At 39.9% G+C, this 16,699-nt stretch overlaps 2 protein-coding genes across 6 annotated transcripts in view; one reads left to right on the plus strand and one right to left on the minus strand.

Moving 5' to 3' along the window:
- Positions 1 to 13,428, plus strand: part of LOC140191096 (kinetochore-associated protein DSN1 homolog) — a 55,171-nt gene extending 41,743 nt beyond the window's left edge. For both annotated transcript variants that reach the window (XM_072248180.1, XM_072248183.1), the window contains 2 exons: positions 3,298 to 3,385; positions 4,074 to 13,428. In XM_072248180.1, the coding sequence (XP_072104281.1) occupies positions 3,298 to 3,385; positions 4,074 to 4,153 (168 nt within the window). In that variant the 3' untranslated portion in view covers positions 4,154 to 13,428. The remainder of the gene's footprint in view (positions 1 to 3,297; positions 3,386 to 4,073) is intronic.
- A 2,313-nt stretch (positions 13,429 to 15,741) lies between these two features.
- The window catches only part of pbx4 (pre-B-cell leukemia transcription factor 4), a 423,011-nt gene continuing 422,053 nt past the window's right edge, over positions 15,742 to 16,699 (minus strand). For 3 of the 4 annotated variants that reach the window (XM_072248176.1, XM_072248177.1, XM_072248178.1), the window contains exon 9: positions 15,742 to 16,680. In XM_072248176.1, coding sequence (XP_072104277.1) covers positions 16,588 to 16,680 — 93 coding nt within the window. In that variant the 3' untranslated portion in view covers positions 15,742 to 16,587. The remainder of the gene's footprint in view (positions 16,681 to 16,699) is intronic. The other variant, XM_072248179.1, reaches the window with a different exon arrangement.

A 16,699-nucleotide genomic window follows, 5' to 3' on the forward strand; every position in this document is an offset into this window, starting at 1 on the left:
AGAATTACATCCTTGTTTTTATATACTAGACCAGGGGTAGGCAACCTTAAGCACAAATGATTTTCTAGCATGCGTTATTCATTAATTTGAGGCAAAACATAACTAGATGTATTTAGATAGATAATTCCCATATTTCAAGTTTTTTATGGCATTTATCTGGCCCACTGCTCATTAATACGCGATCAGGCCCACAGAGGCAAAAAATCCTAGTTGTTTAGAAATGAATGTTAGCATTGCACTTACCTTCCATACCATCGACTTAACTTGCAAGTGATCCTGCGTGGGGACTCCCAAGTCCCTTTGTACCTCGGATTTTTGAAATTTCTTCCCATTTAGAAAATAGTGTACACCTTTATTTCTTCTACCAAAGTTCATGACCATACACTTCCTGACACAATTCCATCTGCCGCTTCTTTGCCCATTCTCCTAATCTGTCTAAGTTCTAATGTAACAACTTCTGCTTCCCTCACACTACCTGCCCCTCCACCTATCTTCGTATCATCCACTAACTTGGCCACAAAGCCCTCAATTCTGTCATCCAAAGCATTGACATACAGTATATAAAGAAGCAGTGCCAATACCTACTCTATTCCCACTCTTCTTCTCCTGTCAATCAGCGAGTGCTCTTTGCTAAGCAGCCTCATGTGTGGCACCTTGTCAAGAGCCTTATGAAAATCCAAGTAAACAACATCCAGTGATTCTCCTTTGTCTATTCTGCTTGTTATTTCTTCAAAGATTTCCAACAGTTTTGTCAGGCAAGATTTCCCCTTAAGGAAACCATCTGCTTCCAAGTACCCCAAAAACTCATCCTTAACAATCAACTCCAACACCTTCCCAGCCACTGAGATCAGTTGCCAAAAAATTTTTTCTTCTGCCTTCTACTCTTCTTGAAGAGTGGAGTGACATTTGCAATTTTCTGATCTTCCAGAACCATACCAGAATCTAGTGATTCTAGAAAGATCATTACTAATGCCACCACAATCCCTTCAGCTAACTCTTTCAGAAACCTCGTGTATAGCCCATCTGATCCAGGTGACTTATCTACCTTCAGACCTTTCAACTTTCCAATCCCCTTCTCCCTACTGCAGTCAAGGATTCTACATCTTCTGATCCTTTGTCTCTTAAGATTTGATTTCATTTTTACCTAACCTAGGATTTTTATTCTGCCAAATATATGAGGAAATTTTTGAATCCACGTTATCAAAAAAAGATTTTGGGATAAAAATTGGAACCGATTGAAATATATACAAAAATTTACAACTCTTCTAAGTTGTCTAGAATATTTAAGGAAGCAATTAGTTTAGGTAAATTACCACAATCGTTTTATGAAGCCTCTATTTCCTTAATTCTTAAAAAGAATAAAGATCCTACGGATTGTGCATCCTATAGACCGATTTCTCTTCTGAATGTAGATTCAAAAATTTTTTCAAAAATTCTAGCTACTAGACTGGAGAAGGTGTTACCTCAAATTATTTCCATGGATCAAACCGGATTCATCAAAAATCGCTATTCATCTTTTAATATTAGGAGGTTAATGAATATTGTTTATACCCCCTCACTTACTACCCCGGAATGTATTATCTCATTAGATGCTGAGAAAGCCTTTGACAGAGTTGAATGGCCTTATTTATTTAATGTTCTTGAGAAATTTAATTTTAATTTGACATTTATATCTTGGATTTCATTTTTACCAACAGTGTCAACCCATCCCCTCTGCCCACCTGTTTGTCTTTCCGATAAGATGTGTATCCTTGAATGTTTAGCTACCACATGTGATCTTCTTTCAACCATGACTGATGTCCACATCATCTCTGCCAGATCCTAACTGCACTATAAGCTTATCTATCTTATCTTGTTTAGTGTGACACCTTCAATCTTGTATTCATCAGCCTTCTTAATTTTGTCTCCGTGTTGCCTGAAGTTAAATTTTTATCCTTCCTTAAACTTTATTTTTTTATCTGGAGACTTCAGTATCCCCTTTTGCACTCTCCTTCCCTTTTACTTTATCCATATATTTCCAAGCTGTTGAACCTGCTCCTCCTCCTGTTCCGTTCAAAGCCTTAGTTATGTGATTCGCCAAGACCCTAGTCTGGCATGGTTCAGTTGGAGCCCGTCCCAACAGAACAGCTCTCTCCTTCTTCAATAATTGCCCCATGAATTCTCCCTCACCAACCTTTAACTCTCTCATCTTACTAACACTGCTTGCAAGTGGTTCAAATAATGATTGAGAGATTCTTAACCTTTTAACTGTGCTTTAACATAGGAAGAACAAGGAAAAGATTCCGCTGAGGGAATTTGAGTAGTGACTAAATTAAAATACAGAATGATATCTCTTGATGAAAAAGGCTCATATAGATCCCTCCTGAATCTGTTTTCTTCTCCTCTGAATCTATGTCTTTTAATGTTATCTACCTTTGATATGGGGGAAAGTTATTCTGCAGTTTTATTCTGTAGTTTTATTTAGCTCAATCATGTCACCTGGTAAGCATCTCTGCTCCAAATGAAACAAACAGTCTCCCATTATTACTACTAAATTGCTCCAACCCAGGCAGCGTTCTAGTGAATCACCTCTACTCCTCCTTCAGTGTCGGTACATCTTTCCAGTGGTGTGTCTACCAGTTGTGTTGAGACCAGCTTGCCTTCAGTCACTGCACTGGCTGAGCTCCACTGAGTCATCCTCCTCTTCAGCAAAGTGCAGGCAACAGAGATGAGATTGGGACTTCCCATAACAGGTACAAACTGGATGAGCAAAGTTTTTAGTTTTATTTGTATGCTTAAATATCTCATTTAGATAGCAAGGATAGAATCACAACTGCTTCTTGCCCCCTCTCCGTGGTGTTGCTTAAGTATATCCTTCGTAAAGGTTGCTTCCAGACTTATTTAACCATCCCCAGTTCAGCCAGTGTAGGCTCACATAAGCAATTTGTAGTAAAGTGCTGCAGTCTTCAAATTCTTGCCAGAAAATTCGAAAGTGACCTTGAGGATGACTACAACAAATAAAAAAAATGTGTGGAAGTGGTGGGTGGGGGTGAAACGCCTATGATTACTGCCTGCATATAACTGGGTGAGACAACTTGAGCTTATTGTCGTGGGTTTGCATAAATATCTACCTAGTTTATTCTCATTCTTTAAGTTCGCTGCCACTGAGTTGGTACATGTTGGATTGAAGGGAATCACTGATTTTTGTGAAGTGCTGAGGCTCTGTCAGATGTGTGCTGTGTTTGATGTCAAAAATGGAAGTTTGCAAGTTTCTTAAGTGCTTGGGAATAACTTGAAATACATTCTAATCTCTCATAGACGGACCAGCTGCAGCAAACCATGAACCTAATTACCAGAGCCAGAAAGGAATGGGGTTCTTGCCTGCAGCACATATCCCAAGAACTGGGTGAGTTTCTTTGTGTCTGAACACAACTACTGCAATCTGCTCTGAGGTGAAGCAATGAAATCTGCCTTCCCAGTCACTAGTTTCCAAACTTGGATCACCAGGATTTGAGAAAAGATGCAGAACCATCCTATCTATCACTAACCATGTCTTTCCCACCCTTTGGTGAGTGAACATCTCCTGCTTGTCAGGCTTTCACTGTGGAATGTGTACATTGATGTGCCTCAGCCGGAGACCTTCACCTAGTAAATACATTAGTTGTATTGTCAGTGTAAACCACTATTTGGAGTCATGATCTGAGCTGCTAGTAAGAGAGTTTTTTATTATCTGTGCCAGAAATTCTTTCTGTTCTGTTATGTGGAACCTTTCTCTTCAAGGATTTATGCTTTCTCTTCTGTGTAACTGTTTTACATGAACTCATTGTTGAAGGTTTCACTTTAATATTCCTGAGGTTTTTTTCTTCAGCACCAGAATAATTAACATGAGGGAGGGAACCAGTTGGCTTTTCACTCACTCTGCCAATTCAGGCAACTTGTGCTGGAGAACAAGAGCCTTAATGGAACAGTGATTGCAAATGAGACATGGTGGCGTGCATGGTAGAGAGAGAGAGAAGTGTGGAGATGATGTGTTACTGTAATACGTAGCTTTACAAACCTGTGGCAAACTTGACCAGTTGTTGCTTTCTTTACAGCATCCCAAGCATTTGAAGGGTTGGAAGAGTGTCCACTTCAGAAATTTCTGATGACCATGAAGAGTAAAGGAAGAAAATGAGGTAGTCCTCAACAAACTAAATGAAACCCACTTCAGTGCTTCCAAAGCCCTGAGACTCTGACTAGAACATGTGATTGGTTTTGAACTATGCTCAGGATTTTACCCTGAGGCTAATGTTTTCTACTGAGGTTAACAGGCCTGGTACACTTTCCCCCCAAGGTCCCTCAGGTTAAGCCTGTTGAGGAATGTGGTCCCTTTTCTAACGTTTAGACTGTGGCTTCCTAGTATGGGGTGGTAAATTTGGTGGCAGAGAAAGGAAACAGTGGTGTGGATGCACTGGAACACTGAGTGGATTACACTGCTGACCAGCTCACATGAAGAATGGTCATGGAAGAATGTCTGAGACCCAACATCTTCAAAGCAGAAGCAGATCTAAAGGAATGATTTACACTGCCATAATTTAAAAACAAAAATGAAATCTCAGCATTGTGTACCTGCACCTTTACAAACATTCTTATCTTTTAATACAATATAATTGTTGTTATACATCTGACGTGTAGGGTGCGACATTCACAATTGTTTTGGTCTGAAAATCCAAGAGTGAACTTGTTGCTGTACATTACAGACTGATGAAGTGAACGGGCAGAGTCTTGAACCAGCATCTTCGGTTCTGCTTTCAATCAGATTAATATTTGAGTCACTTCCAGCAGTCAGTATTGACATGTGTCAACAAAATGTCAGTAACAAAGAGATTGGGCATCTCCAAGATCAGATGTCACCTTTCTAGTCCATAACTAAAAGTGAGGAATCACGTTAAAGGCTATCCTTGGCTGACTGAAATATTTGTAGATTTGTTCTGGATTATCTGTACTGAACTATTATTGTCCAGAAGAGAAACCTGTCTTTACATCAAAAGCTTTAGTTTAAGAACTCAGACATTTCCATATCCAAACCATTTGTCACAATTTAGATCCATGGGGGATATGGCCCAGAAATGACCTCTTCAGTCCAGAGTCCACACTGCCCGTCAACCTCTCATTTACACTAATCCTACATTACACCCTGCTTCCTTTTAGTCTCCCTACTTTTTCTTCTTGCCCCCCCCCAACAGATTCTACTGGTTACCTGCACACTAGGCAGTTCACAGTAAATTAACCTACCCACCTGCATGTGTCCAGGACATGGGATATGGGTGGAAACTAGAGCAGCCAGAGGAGTTCCAAGGTCACAGCTGAATTTCATGCAGGAAAGATAAATCTGCCCAAACAATAAGATGCTGGATGGGATGGGAGGCAATTCTGGGAGACGTGGGACCCAGAAACCTTTCATCAGTGAATTTTTTCAGACAGAGGGGTTGTGGTTTACAAAACCAGTGACCACAAGCAAGAAAATGACATTTAAGTGCAACAAATTTCAATGTTTTTGTAGTTTCGGGCACTAGAACCATATTTTCCCCTTAATGACTAAAATATTTTGATACATGTCTGTAAATTAACATTATAAGTTGTATATTAAAAGCATTTGTACTGATCATTGTTGCCTTTTTCCCCCCCTTAGTGTCCTTCACTATTGATGATGAAAGGTCAGTGGCCTGAAATATATCAACAATTACTCTTTTCAAATGCAGTCTGACCCACAGAGTATTTCTAACAATTTGTTTTATTTTCAGTAAGATATTTCCTGATGGAACTATATCACTCAAATAAAAGTTTCTAAAAGTTATGAGAGGGATAGATAAATTAGACCGTCAGTCTTTTCCCCAGGGTGGAAATAGTAATTATGGAGAGCGGAGGTTTAAAGTGCGGGGGTGTAGGTTTAAAGGAATTTTATAAAGCGGGTTTTAAACAGAGTGGTAAGTGCCTCAGGCATGCTGACAGGGATAGAGTCAGAAGCACATTTGAGAGCATTGTTTGAGAAGCGGGGAATAGAAGGATATAGGTCCTGTGCAGACGGTGGGATTAGTTTAGATTGCTACCGTGGCGAGTGCAGACTTGGTGTGCCAAAGGACTTGTTCCTGAGCTGGACCGTTCTATTGTGTTTTGCTTTTGGATTCTAAATTGATGAGGCCTTGCAGGTGTTAGTGTCTCATTCCTTGTATTTAATCTTCAGTGGTTACAGTGCAGTAATATAATAGAAAACTGGAGCAGTCATCCAGAAAGCGTGAACTCAAAACCACTGGCAACTGGAGTATTAGAGCAGAAATAGAGTACAACGCCAGCTGATAATGATAATGATTCTTTCGTTACAACAGTCCCAGTTTGACAGCTCACTCTGCAATAGCACAGCATCCTCAAGTCATTTAGATACTTGCAGTGGTTCCAGAAGGCTCAGAATCATCAACTAATGGTCCATATCAATGGCGTCTTTCCAAAAATTAATAAACCCTTAAAATACATGTTCAATTTTTTAAAAGAAGGTTTTAATGCTGATCAGACTGATAATGATTAGTGCAAAATAGACACAGGAAATATGCTCATTGGAACCAGACATTGAATGCAGTGTTCCTCCTTGATGCTTTGATTCTTCACAACTGGAACATCTGCTTACAATCATCAGGTATTTAAATATACTGTCAGCTATATTTAATTTGTATCCTCTTGCCCATACTTTTAACTTTGTGAACAGTATAGCATAGAAATAGGTCTTTCAGCCCACAATGCTATGCTAAACTAATTACATTAGTAATCAAATGCCCTCATCTAGACTCGTCCCTTCTGTCTACACAATGTCTATGTCCTTCAGTTCCCTGTACATTTTTGTGTCCAAGAGCCTCTTGAATGCCTCTATTGTACTTTGCTCAACCACCACCCCAGGCAGCACATTCCAGGCACCCACCACTCTGTATCTCCTGCACATCTCCTTTGAACTTTTCCCCTCTCAACTTAAATGCACGTCCTCTAGTATTAGACATTTCAACCCGGAGAAAAAGATACTGGCTCTCCTCTATTCTTTTCATGATCTTAAACCTCTCAGGTTTCTTCTCAGCTTCTGTAGTTCCAGAGAAAACAATCTAAGTTTGTCCAACCTCTCCTTATAGAATCTGCCCTCTAATCCAGGCAGCATCCTGGTAAACCACCTGGCAACATCAATGATGTCTCTACATCTTCCTATAATGGGGTGACCCATCTATGCAATACTCCAGATGAAGCCTAATTAGTGTTTTATAAAACTAATATAACTTCCCAGCTCTCAAACTCAGTTCCTCGACTAATAAAAGCAAGCAAGCAAGCCATTTGCTGTCCTTTCCACCCTGTCAGCGTGTGTAGCCATTTCAGTGAGTGTGAATTTAGATTCCAAGATTCCTCTGTTCACCTAGGCACTGATAAAAGTCTTGCCATTTGATCTCCCAAAGTGCAACACCATTCCACCCACCATTACTCCACTCTTATCTTCTGTGCTATCCACACCACTAATCTTTATATTATCAGCAAAGTTACTAACTCACCCATCTATATTATCATTCAGGTCATTTCTATTATTTATACAAACTGTGGAGGTCCCAGTAGCCACAGGCCTCCAGCCTGACAAAGTCCCATCAGCCACTACCCTTTGCCTTATATAGGCAAGTGAATTCTGAATCCAACCATTGCATCCTATGCCTCTTAATTTAATTAAGTCTCCCATGAGCAATCTTGTCAAATGCCTTACTAAAATCCAGGTAGGCAATATCCACAGCTCTACCTCATTAATCACTTTTTTCACCATCGTGGAAAAAAAACTCAAATTATTAAGACTTGACTTACCCAGCACAAAGTCCTGCTGACTGTCCCTAATTAGATCACAGTTTTCCAAATGCAGATAAATGATATCCCTAAGCATTCTCTCCAGTAACCTCCCTACCAATGATACGGGGCTCATTGGTCTTTAGTTTCCAGGATTATCCTTTCCGGTTTAAGATGGCACCACTGATGCCCAGAGACTCTTTATTGGTGGCAAAAAACAAAACAAAGAAAACTACTAATTACCTTATTAATAAAATGTTATTAATAATGGTCATTGCTAACAACAGAGAGGTGAGTGGTGGTGGTGGCAGAGGTGCAGGTGAGAAATGGTTGAGGAAAGCGGGAGCGGGGTTGAAGCAGTGTTATGGTATCCCCGAGAGTGAGGGAAGGCCCGATGTCTGATTGATTAAAGTGCTGTGCAAATTGTGGCGGGGTTCATACCCCAGAGAGTACTGGACCAGATTGTAAAGGTCATTGTGTCGGGACTGGAGACGAGGCGAGAGGCTGTTCTGCTCCATGATGTTTTATTCAGCTCCTGAACTGAGGCTGTGGCTTACTCCAGCAGTAATACCCGGCTTTGTGTCTTTCATAAAACTTCAATTCAATTCTGAGCTATTTGCTTACTTTATTGTTGGCACAATTTGTTTTTTTTCTCTGTGCATTTGGTGTATGATGGTCTTATTTAATGGGTTCTTTAAAACCTGGGATTTACAAAGAGAATGGTCTGATAAACAAAAAAAAAATCCAGTGAGTGTTAGTTCTGTGGGCTTTGGTAATGAGCTTAGAGAATGGCCAGATTCATGACAGGAAGGCTACAGTAATTCAAATAACTATGTATTACAACAGTGGTGTGCAGAAGAGCATCTCTGAATGCATATGTTGAACCTTGAAGTGGATGGGCTTCAGCAGTAGGATAGGTACAGGTGGTGCCTAATAAAGTGGCCACTGAGTGTATATTAGTATACTCCACACTGATCTCCTATCCTCCACATGCTCCTTGGCAAATGCTCAAAGTACTCATTTTGGTGGCCGTTCCTGGTCTTAGTACATTTTGTGTCTTCTGTATAATCCTCAAGGGCTCTGTTTCAGTTTAGCTTCCTAAACCTTACACGTTTCTTCTTTCTTGACCAAATTCACCGCCTGTTTTGACATCCAAACTTCCCTCACCTTGCCATGCCTTTCCTTCTTATTGGAACATACCTGTGTATTTTATACATTCTGTGTCGTTAGCTTTTAAACACCCTCTACTTGTCAGATATGAATGCCCAAAAAACAGCTGTTCGTAATTAACTCTCCTTAGTTCCCGTCTAATACTCTCACAATCTGCTCTGCTCTGATTTAAATCTCTGCTGCAAGGTCCATCTTAAAACAGAGTTGTCATCTGTCCCGAACTGTTCCCCCACTGAATGGTTGGTCACCTGGTCAGGCTCATTACCCATCACCGGGTTCATTTTGCCCCTCTTTGATCTATCAACTTATCGATTTAAGAAGTCTTCCTGGATGCACCTAACACATTTTGCCTTGTAAACCTCTTGCAGTAAAGAAGTCCCAGTCTATATTAAGGAAGTTAAAGTAATCCACTACAACCACCCTGTTGTTTTTACAAATTTCCCTAATCTGTTCCTGACTGTCCCAGTGACTATAAAGAGCAGGAGGGGGGAGGGTTCTGTCATATAATCCCATCAGAGAACTTCACTTTTATTTTTAAATTATATCCACATTGACAGTGGATGAGCCCTCCATTATGTCCCCTCTTGAGTTCTGCTGTGATATTGTCCCTGATTAATACTACTTTTCCTCCTCTCCCAGTCCTTTGACTCCTTTTCTAAAACATTGAAACTCTGTAACATTAAACATCCATTCCTGTCCCTCTGTCAACCAAATTTTGGTCATGGCCACAGTATCATAACTCTGTGTTGATTGATGTTTTAAGTTAATCATCCTTACTGTTACTAATTCTTGCATTAAATGCACACTTTCAACCCATCAGACCCATTGTGCCAATGATTTTGCTCCTGCCTGTTCTTACTAGACGTACAAACTTTCCTCTCAATCCTTTCATTTTCTGACGTAATCTCTGGTTCCCATCACCCTACCAAACCTTCCTGAATAGAACTAGTGAACCTCTCAGCCAGGGTACTGGTTCCTTTCTGGTGAAGGTATTGTATATTGTATTGATCACTCCTGCCCCATGAGGTTCCAATGATCCAAGAAGCTGAAACCCTGCCCTCTGCACCAGTTTCTCAGCCCCTCATTCATGCCAGCACGTGGCAGGGGGAGTAAACTGGAGATTACTAGCTTTGATGTCCTTTTCCTGCTATATATATATATATATATATATATATATATATATATACACACACAGGATTTCCCCCTTTTCATTATTGGGCTCCATATGCACTATGACCTCTGGCGGCTCACCCCACCCACCACCCTTGAGAATATTCTGCAGCCTTTCTGAGGCATTCTCGACCCTAGCACTTTGGAGCCAACACACCACCCTGGCATCTCTTTCCTCTTTGTCTATCAAGTCTATGACTATTGCTCTGCCTTTCCTGCTGAGCCTTGGAGCCAGCTACACAGCCGCTGACCCGGCTCCTGCTGCTGCTGTGCTCTGAAGGTACTCACCCCAGCAATATTTAAAGCGATATACTTCTTGCAGAGGGGAACCCAGGACTGACTGCCTTCTTCCCTAGTAGTCAAATAGCTGTTTGAAGCCTGTACCTTGGGTATGAACACCTCAGTAAATGCAGTTTGTACTTCCCTTTCTGTAGGAAACTTAAATAATGGATTTTAGTACTGAATTCCAGTAGTGGAATTGTTTTGGTGTAAATGACTCTAGCATGTGTATCAGCTCTTCCAGTTGATGTTAACACTGAAGAATTTGCATGTGCCAGTGGCTTTGAAAAATCAAATGCCACATTAATTAGGAAATGCACATTTCATTGATTGACAGGTACTAAATTTCATGAGGAAAGTAATAAGTGTTCACAGCCATTTGAAAAATAGAAAATATTAATTTACTTCAAAACAAAAGATTGCATTATTGGAGGGTGTGGAGAGATGCAATTCATCAGTCAATGAGGAATCCTAAAAAGAGCATGGTGTGTTTGTTTATATATATATATATATAAAAAGAAATAAATGGGATTTCAAAATGATGAATGTCCAGGATATAATGACCTTCATTTTGGAGAAGAAGCTGGAGATGTGGATGCATTTAAATTCCACAGCTAATACTGTAGGTTTCTAAATTTGGAAACTGGCAATTGTAACTTTATTGTATAAAATAGAAAACCAAAGTGTGAGCCTCCCAGCCAGGATATTGGTGCAATTCTGACATCAGCAGTTATAAAACATTAGAACCGAGCAAAGATTTAAGGAAAGAAAATTGCACAATAAATTAGTTCTAATTTTCAAGGCCGTAACTGTCACAGTGAGAAATTGATAAGGGTGTGTTTTGACGTCAGGAATGGTTTGGATAAGGTGCCACCTGAAATAAGAGTTGAAGTTCAAGTGCACCAGGGCAGAAAGTGACGTTGCTATTACTAGGGAGAAGGTGCTTGGGAAACTGGAAGATGTTGGAGTCAGTTGTTGAGAATGTGGTTTTAGGGTACTTGGAAATAAAAAGCAATATAGATAAAAGACAATCAGTGGATGTTGTGTACTTGGATTTTCCGAAGGTCTTGGTCAAGGTGCCACACATGAGACTGCTTAATAAGAGCCCATGGTATTACAGGAAGGGTAGTAGCATGAACAGAGCTTTAGCAAAGAGTGGAAATGGAGCCTTTTTTTGGTTGGCAGCCAGTGACTACTGGTGTTCCACAGGGATCTGAGTTGGGCCGCTTCTTCTGTTTTATGTCAGTGATTTGGATGATAGAATTGATGGCCAAGATTGCGAACAATATGAAGATAGGTGGAGGGGCAGGTAGTGTTGAGGAAGAACTTAAACAGATTAGGACAATGGGCAAAAAAGTGGCAGATGGAATACAATGTTGGGACTTGTATGGTCATACACTTTGGTGGAAGAAATAATAGCAGAGACTATTTTTTTAAATGGAGAGAAAATTTAAAAATCTCAGGTGCAAGAGGACTTGGGAGTCCTCGTGCAAGATTCCCTAAGTGGTGAAGAAGGCAAATACAATGTTAGCCTTCATTTCAAGATGATTAGGATACAAAAACAAGGATGTAATGCTGAGGCTTTATAAGACACTGGTGAAGTGAGCCGTTTGGGCTTATTATCTAAAAAAGGATATGCTAACATTGGAGAGGGTTCGAAGTGGTTCATGAAAATGATTCTGAGATTGAAAGTCTTATCATATGCTGTGTGTTTGATGGCTCTGGGCCTGTACTCACTGGAATTCAGAAGGGAGGGCATGGATCTCATTGAAACCTACCAAATGTTGAAAGGCCTTGACAAGGGTGGATGTGGAGAGGATGTTTACTGTGGTGTGACAGTCTAGGACCAGAGGACACAGCCTCAGTGTAGAGGGGCTCCATTTAGAACAGAGATAAAGGGGAAGTTGTTGCCACGGGTGGCTTTGGAGGCCAGGTCACTGGGTATATTGAAGGCAGAGGTTGATAGATTCTTGATTAGTCAGGGCACAAAGGGATACAGGGCAGGAGATTGGGGCTAAGAGGGAAATGGATCTGCCATGATGAAATAGCAGCTGCCTCGATGGGCCAAATGGCTTAATTCTGCTCCTGTATCTTATGGACTTATGAAGGGATTGTTTAAAATATGTTTCTTGCTGGCACAAAGCCAAGTAGTTTGGATGAGGATGCAAATTTTTTGGGGGGAGGGGTTGCATATAGATCAGTTAAATAGTGCACAAACATATGCAGATGAAATGTAATGAGGGGAAAATTGTAAGTATATTTTCAAAGAGAAAAATAAAGCAGGTGTTTGTCTTAATGGTGAGAAGGGACTGGTTATCTTTGCACATGGATGATTAACAAATCGCACAGGAATAGAGTTAGTATGTTGGTCTTTATGGCAAGATTCAGACAACTTGCTCCAATTGTAATAAGAGTCCAGATGAGACCACTCATGGAATGCAATATAGATCTGGTCTCCCTATCCAAGAAGGATGATGTGTTAATGAGAGTATAGTATATGAGGGAGAGATTAGTGTTATGGTGAGTTTGTCACATGAAAATAGATAAAACAGACTGGGCCTATATTCACTGGAGTTTATATAAAAAAGTGAACAAATTAAAATGTACACAATTAAGCACTGATACAAAAGGAGGGAGGTACAAAATTGAAGAGGTAGGAGGTTCCAGTGCTGAGCACGGATCATGCTTTTGTTCCATTCACCCAGGACAGACCATCCTGCTGATTTAATTTATGCTTTAAAAACTGCACAAAATGTCATTGAGATTTATATTAACTCTGGTTTGTGGCAAAAGGAACATTTTATTCTGTTTCATGTTAACCATACAAATAAAAACGCAATACACTCTTCCTCAACATGGTTTTTCTCCAAATTACTATCGAGCTGTAACAACATGGCTTTAAAGGAAATGGAATGGAAAAAATGTTTTGTGAAGGCATGAATCCATTCCACTCAGTAACTGAAAAGTAACCCACCGTGCTTGCAGTTACACCAGAAGTGTAAGGTGTAAGTGTTGTTTTTAAATAAAAAGTTTACAATAGACTTCTATTTAAACAGATATCTGATTCTGCTTGTCTCCGACCACTATTCTATTACTACCAGAAGATACTGATACTTTAGTCTTATTTTTCCAAAACACTTGACACTTTAGATAGTAGCTTGCCGCAGGAAATTATTTCTGTATGTATGTAATATATATAAATTCAGCTTTGTTGTTACCCAACGAGAAATCCTGTGTACTGGGGAAATAGATTTTTTTGGGGGGTGGGTGAGTGGGAATAGACTTTCAGGTGAAAATATAATGTAAAAACATGTCTCATATTTATTATCCCAGTGGAATGAATACTACCACCCTTCCCAGGCCCAGGTTACAAAGTTAGAAAATGGTCAGTTAGTGAAATTCCACTGAGAAAAAATGCCCTCTGCCAAAATATTGCTGAAACTTCAACTCGATTGAAAAATTGAAACTTGTGTTGATAATGAAATGCCACTGATTAGGCCTGCTATTCATTAAATGTTTTATGCTACTCCTTACCCCCATCGCTTTCCAGCTCTATATAACAGAAATCACTTATATTTGGCATTGGAAAGTGAATTATCCTAGTGGATCACAGTCACAGGTTAGAGTTTTACACAGCTTCATTCTTACACTGAAATCAAATCTTCAGGATTGGATGACACTTTCGGAAAACGGCAGACCACTATATTAGACATTAATTTGAAACATTTAACAGAGGGCATGTGCAGCACACAGTGAGTTTAACTTTTGTGTTATTTTAGTGCAGTGGGTGAACAGGTGAACGTCTTGCAGCGTGGTTTAAAAGTGATCAGTGCGGAGCTGGGAGTGCAGGCTGCCTCCTGTGGTCATCAACTGTAATAGCAGCTTGTCCGAAGGCTAATGTTCGCACATCTGGAAGATTTTCATCCAATTTGTACAAACCTTCTGCGTTGAAAATTACATGAAAACTGATAAAAAGCACTTCTAATTTAAAAGTAATATGCAGGAGACTATCTTAAATGCTTGAATGTTTAAACGGGAGTGACTGGCTGGTTTTTTTTTGCTGGTCTCCCAGTAATCCTGGATTTCCCGCTCCTTTTCAGTCGGCTGTCCTGCAGCTTTGGCCTGTTGCACACAGAACCTCAGTAGTCTGTTGTCAATTTTTAAATCCAAATCTGCAGATCACTTCGGACCAATGCACGCAGTAATGCCGACCTAAAGCTTCGTGAGACTGAATACATTCATAGCAAAACATGTCACATTCAGGGGCAGGGAAGAGTCCTGCAGCAAACAGAAAACTGCCTCCATACACTGTTCTAAAAAGAGATGAGGAAGTTTTCTGGGACAGAGCCCTGTTGAACTTCAACCAGTCATTCCTTTACAGTTACAGTAATGAATCAGCATGTTCACGAAGTAAAAATTACCTTTGGGATTCAGAATTTGTACAATAACATCAAACTTCAAAAGTTCAAACATCACAACCATCAAGATACAGAACGTCAGAAACGTAAGATTAAAAAAAGTTAGTAAAGCTGAACCACGTGTACTTTTTGTTAGCGTCTGTGTTAATGGAGATTTTTGGTACAGGCAGTGTAGATTTGGATAGACACTAATTGCACACAGAAGGCGACCACCAAAAGAAGGTGATACTCGGGAATGTTACAACTCCACATTTGCAAAAAGATATTATGTTACTTTTTGACGGTCTGTGCTGACATTTATAAAATTCGAATGAAGACATGTCCTTCCTACAATCCCTACAGTACTTTACCAAAGTAATTTTCCAACATTACAAACAAATTTTAGTTATCAGAATGGTAGACTTATATGTCCTGTTTGTATGATAGATTTGTCTCCTGCTGTTAACTCTGATTATATATAGGCTGCCAAGTTTTATTTAGTTATTCCAATAATTCTACCCTTCTCACCCCCAATTTGAAATAAGTCGATAGGTTTGCCATTTTGATAAACAGGAGTTTGCCCAAAAGGCATCGCCAACTGGGGCTCCAGAAAAGCAGGATTTGATAAAGCATAACTAAGGAATTGAACTACAGAGTACATAAGGTCATAATAAGTAACAAAATTCATGATTATTTTATTTTTCATTGTTAATGTCAGTTTTAAGAAAACGTTAATAAAGGGCTTTGGCCATTGTTAACATTCACACTTTGCAGAACAGTAACAGCTGTCAGCAGGCACAATGTTACCACACTGCTTCAACATTATCACACAGGCGAGTGCAGACTAGGTTTAAGTCAGTCCAGTCACCAACAGAGACTTTCCACACAGTAACTGAGGTCAATCCTTAAATTGTTTTTTTTTTGTATAGAACACAGCAATCCATTTGGCTGGGGCTATGTGTTAGTTCATGTCGCTGTAACACATTGGTGCTACTGGTAAAATATCCTTTATCCTACTGTTACCAAGCTTGAAAATGAAATGATCCAAGGTCAGCCCTGAGAAATAATTTGTTTTCTAGCCAGATTCTGAGCTGATCTCTTAAAACTAGTACTAATTTCTAGTCAGACACTAAGACTAACACGTCAACAGAAAACAACAAGTCAGTCTGCACTAGTTTATTAGACCTGCATGCCCTAACACAATCACATGGTCAGTGTAGGGTTCAATGTCAGTTTCTGCAGTCACGTCAACCTATATAAAAACACGGCTAAACAGCTGCTCATTTAGAAGCAGGAACTTTGAAAAGCTGTAATAGGTGGGTTTTATTTTCATGCATCAGACTTGAAATAACCTTTTCCTAATACAACTGACCTGTGAGGCTGAATTGCATTGCAACACAGAGAATGAAGGGAACAGATAGTTAAAACTCACAGATGTATGTGGTGACTAAAGGATGGGAATGTCTAATGTGTATTGCTGAGAGGTAGTGTGTAAGCACTGTAACCTAAACAGGAAGCATTCCTCTATTGGTTTCAAAAGGGTTTTACAGTGAGGTAATTGGCTGCACTCAGTTGTGTGAAAAATGTATAAATACCTTTTCTTGTCATACTATATTTACATACAGGTGGCAGGGAGCTTCTACCCGAGAAAGTATCCTAAAGACCCTTCTAATGATAGCAAGTTGGAATCACGTTCTCATCCAATAGGCCTAGTGAAGTGAAAACCAATGGGCAGTAGACGACCACTGACAACTCATCAGTTGGAGGTATCTGAGTTGACACTGCCTGGTCCTCCAGTGGGTGAAGTCACAGAAGATGGGGTAGGAGCATCCTGCCAGCTGCCATTAACCTGAGAGAAAAAGAGTAAG

This window comes from Mobula birostris, chromosome 32 (assembly GCF_030028105.1).
Source record: "Mobula birostris isolate sMobBir1 chromosome 32, sMobBir1.hap1, whole genome shotgun sequence".
Lineage (NCBI taxonomy): Eukaryota > Metazoa > Chordata > Chondrichthyes > Myliobatiformes > Myliobatidae > Mobula > Mobula birostris.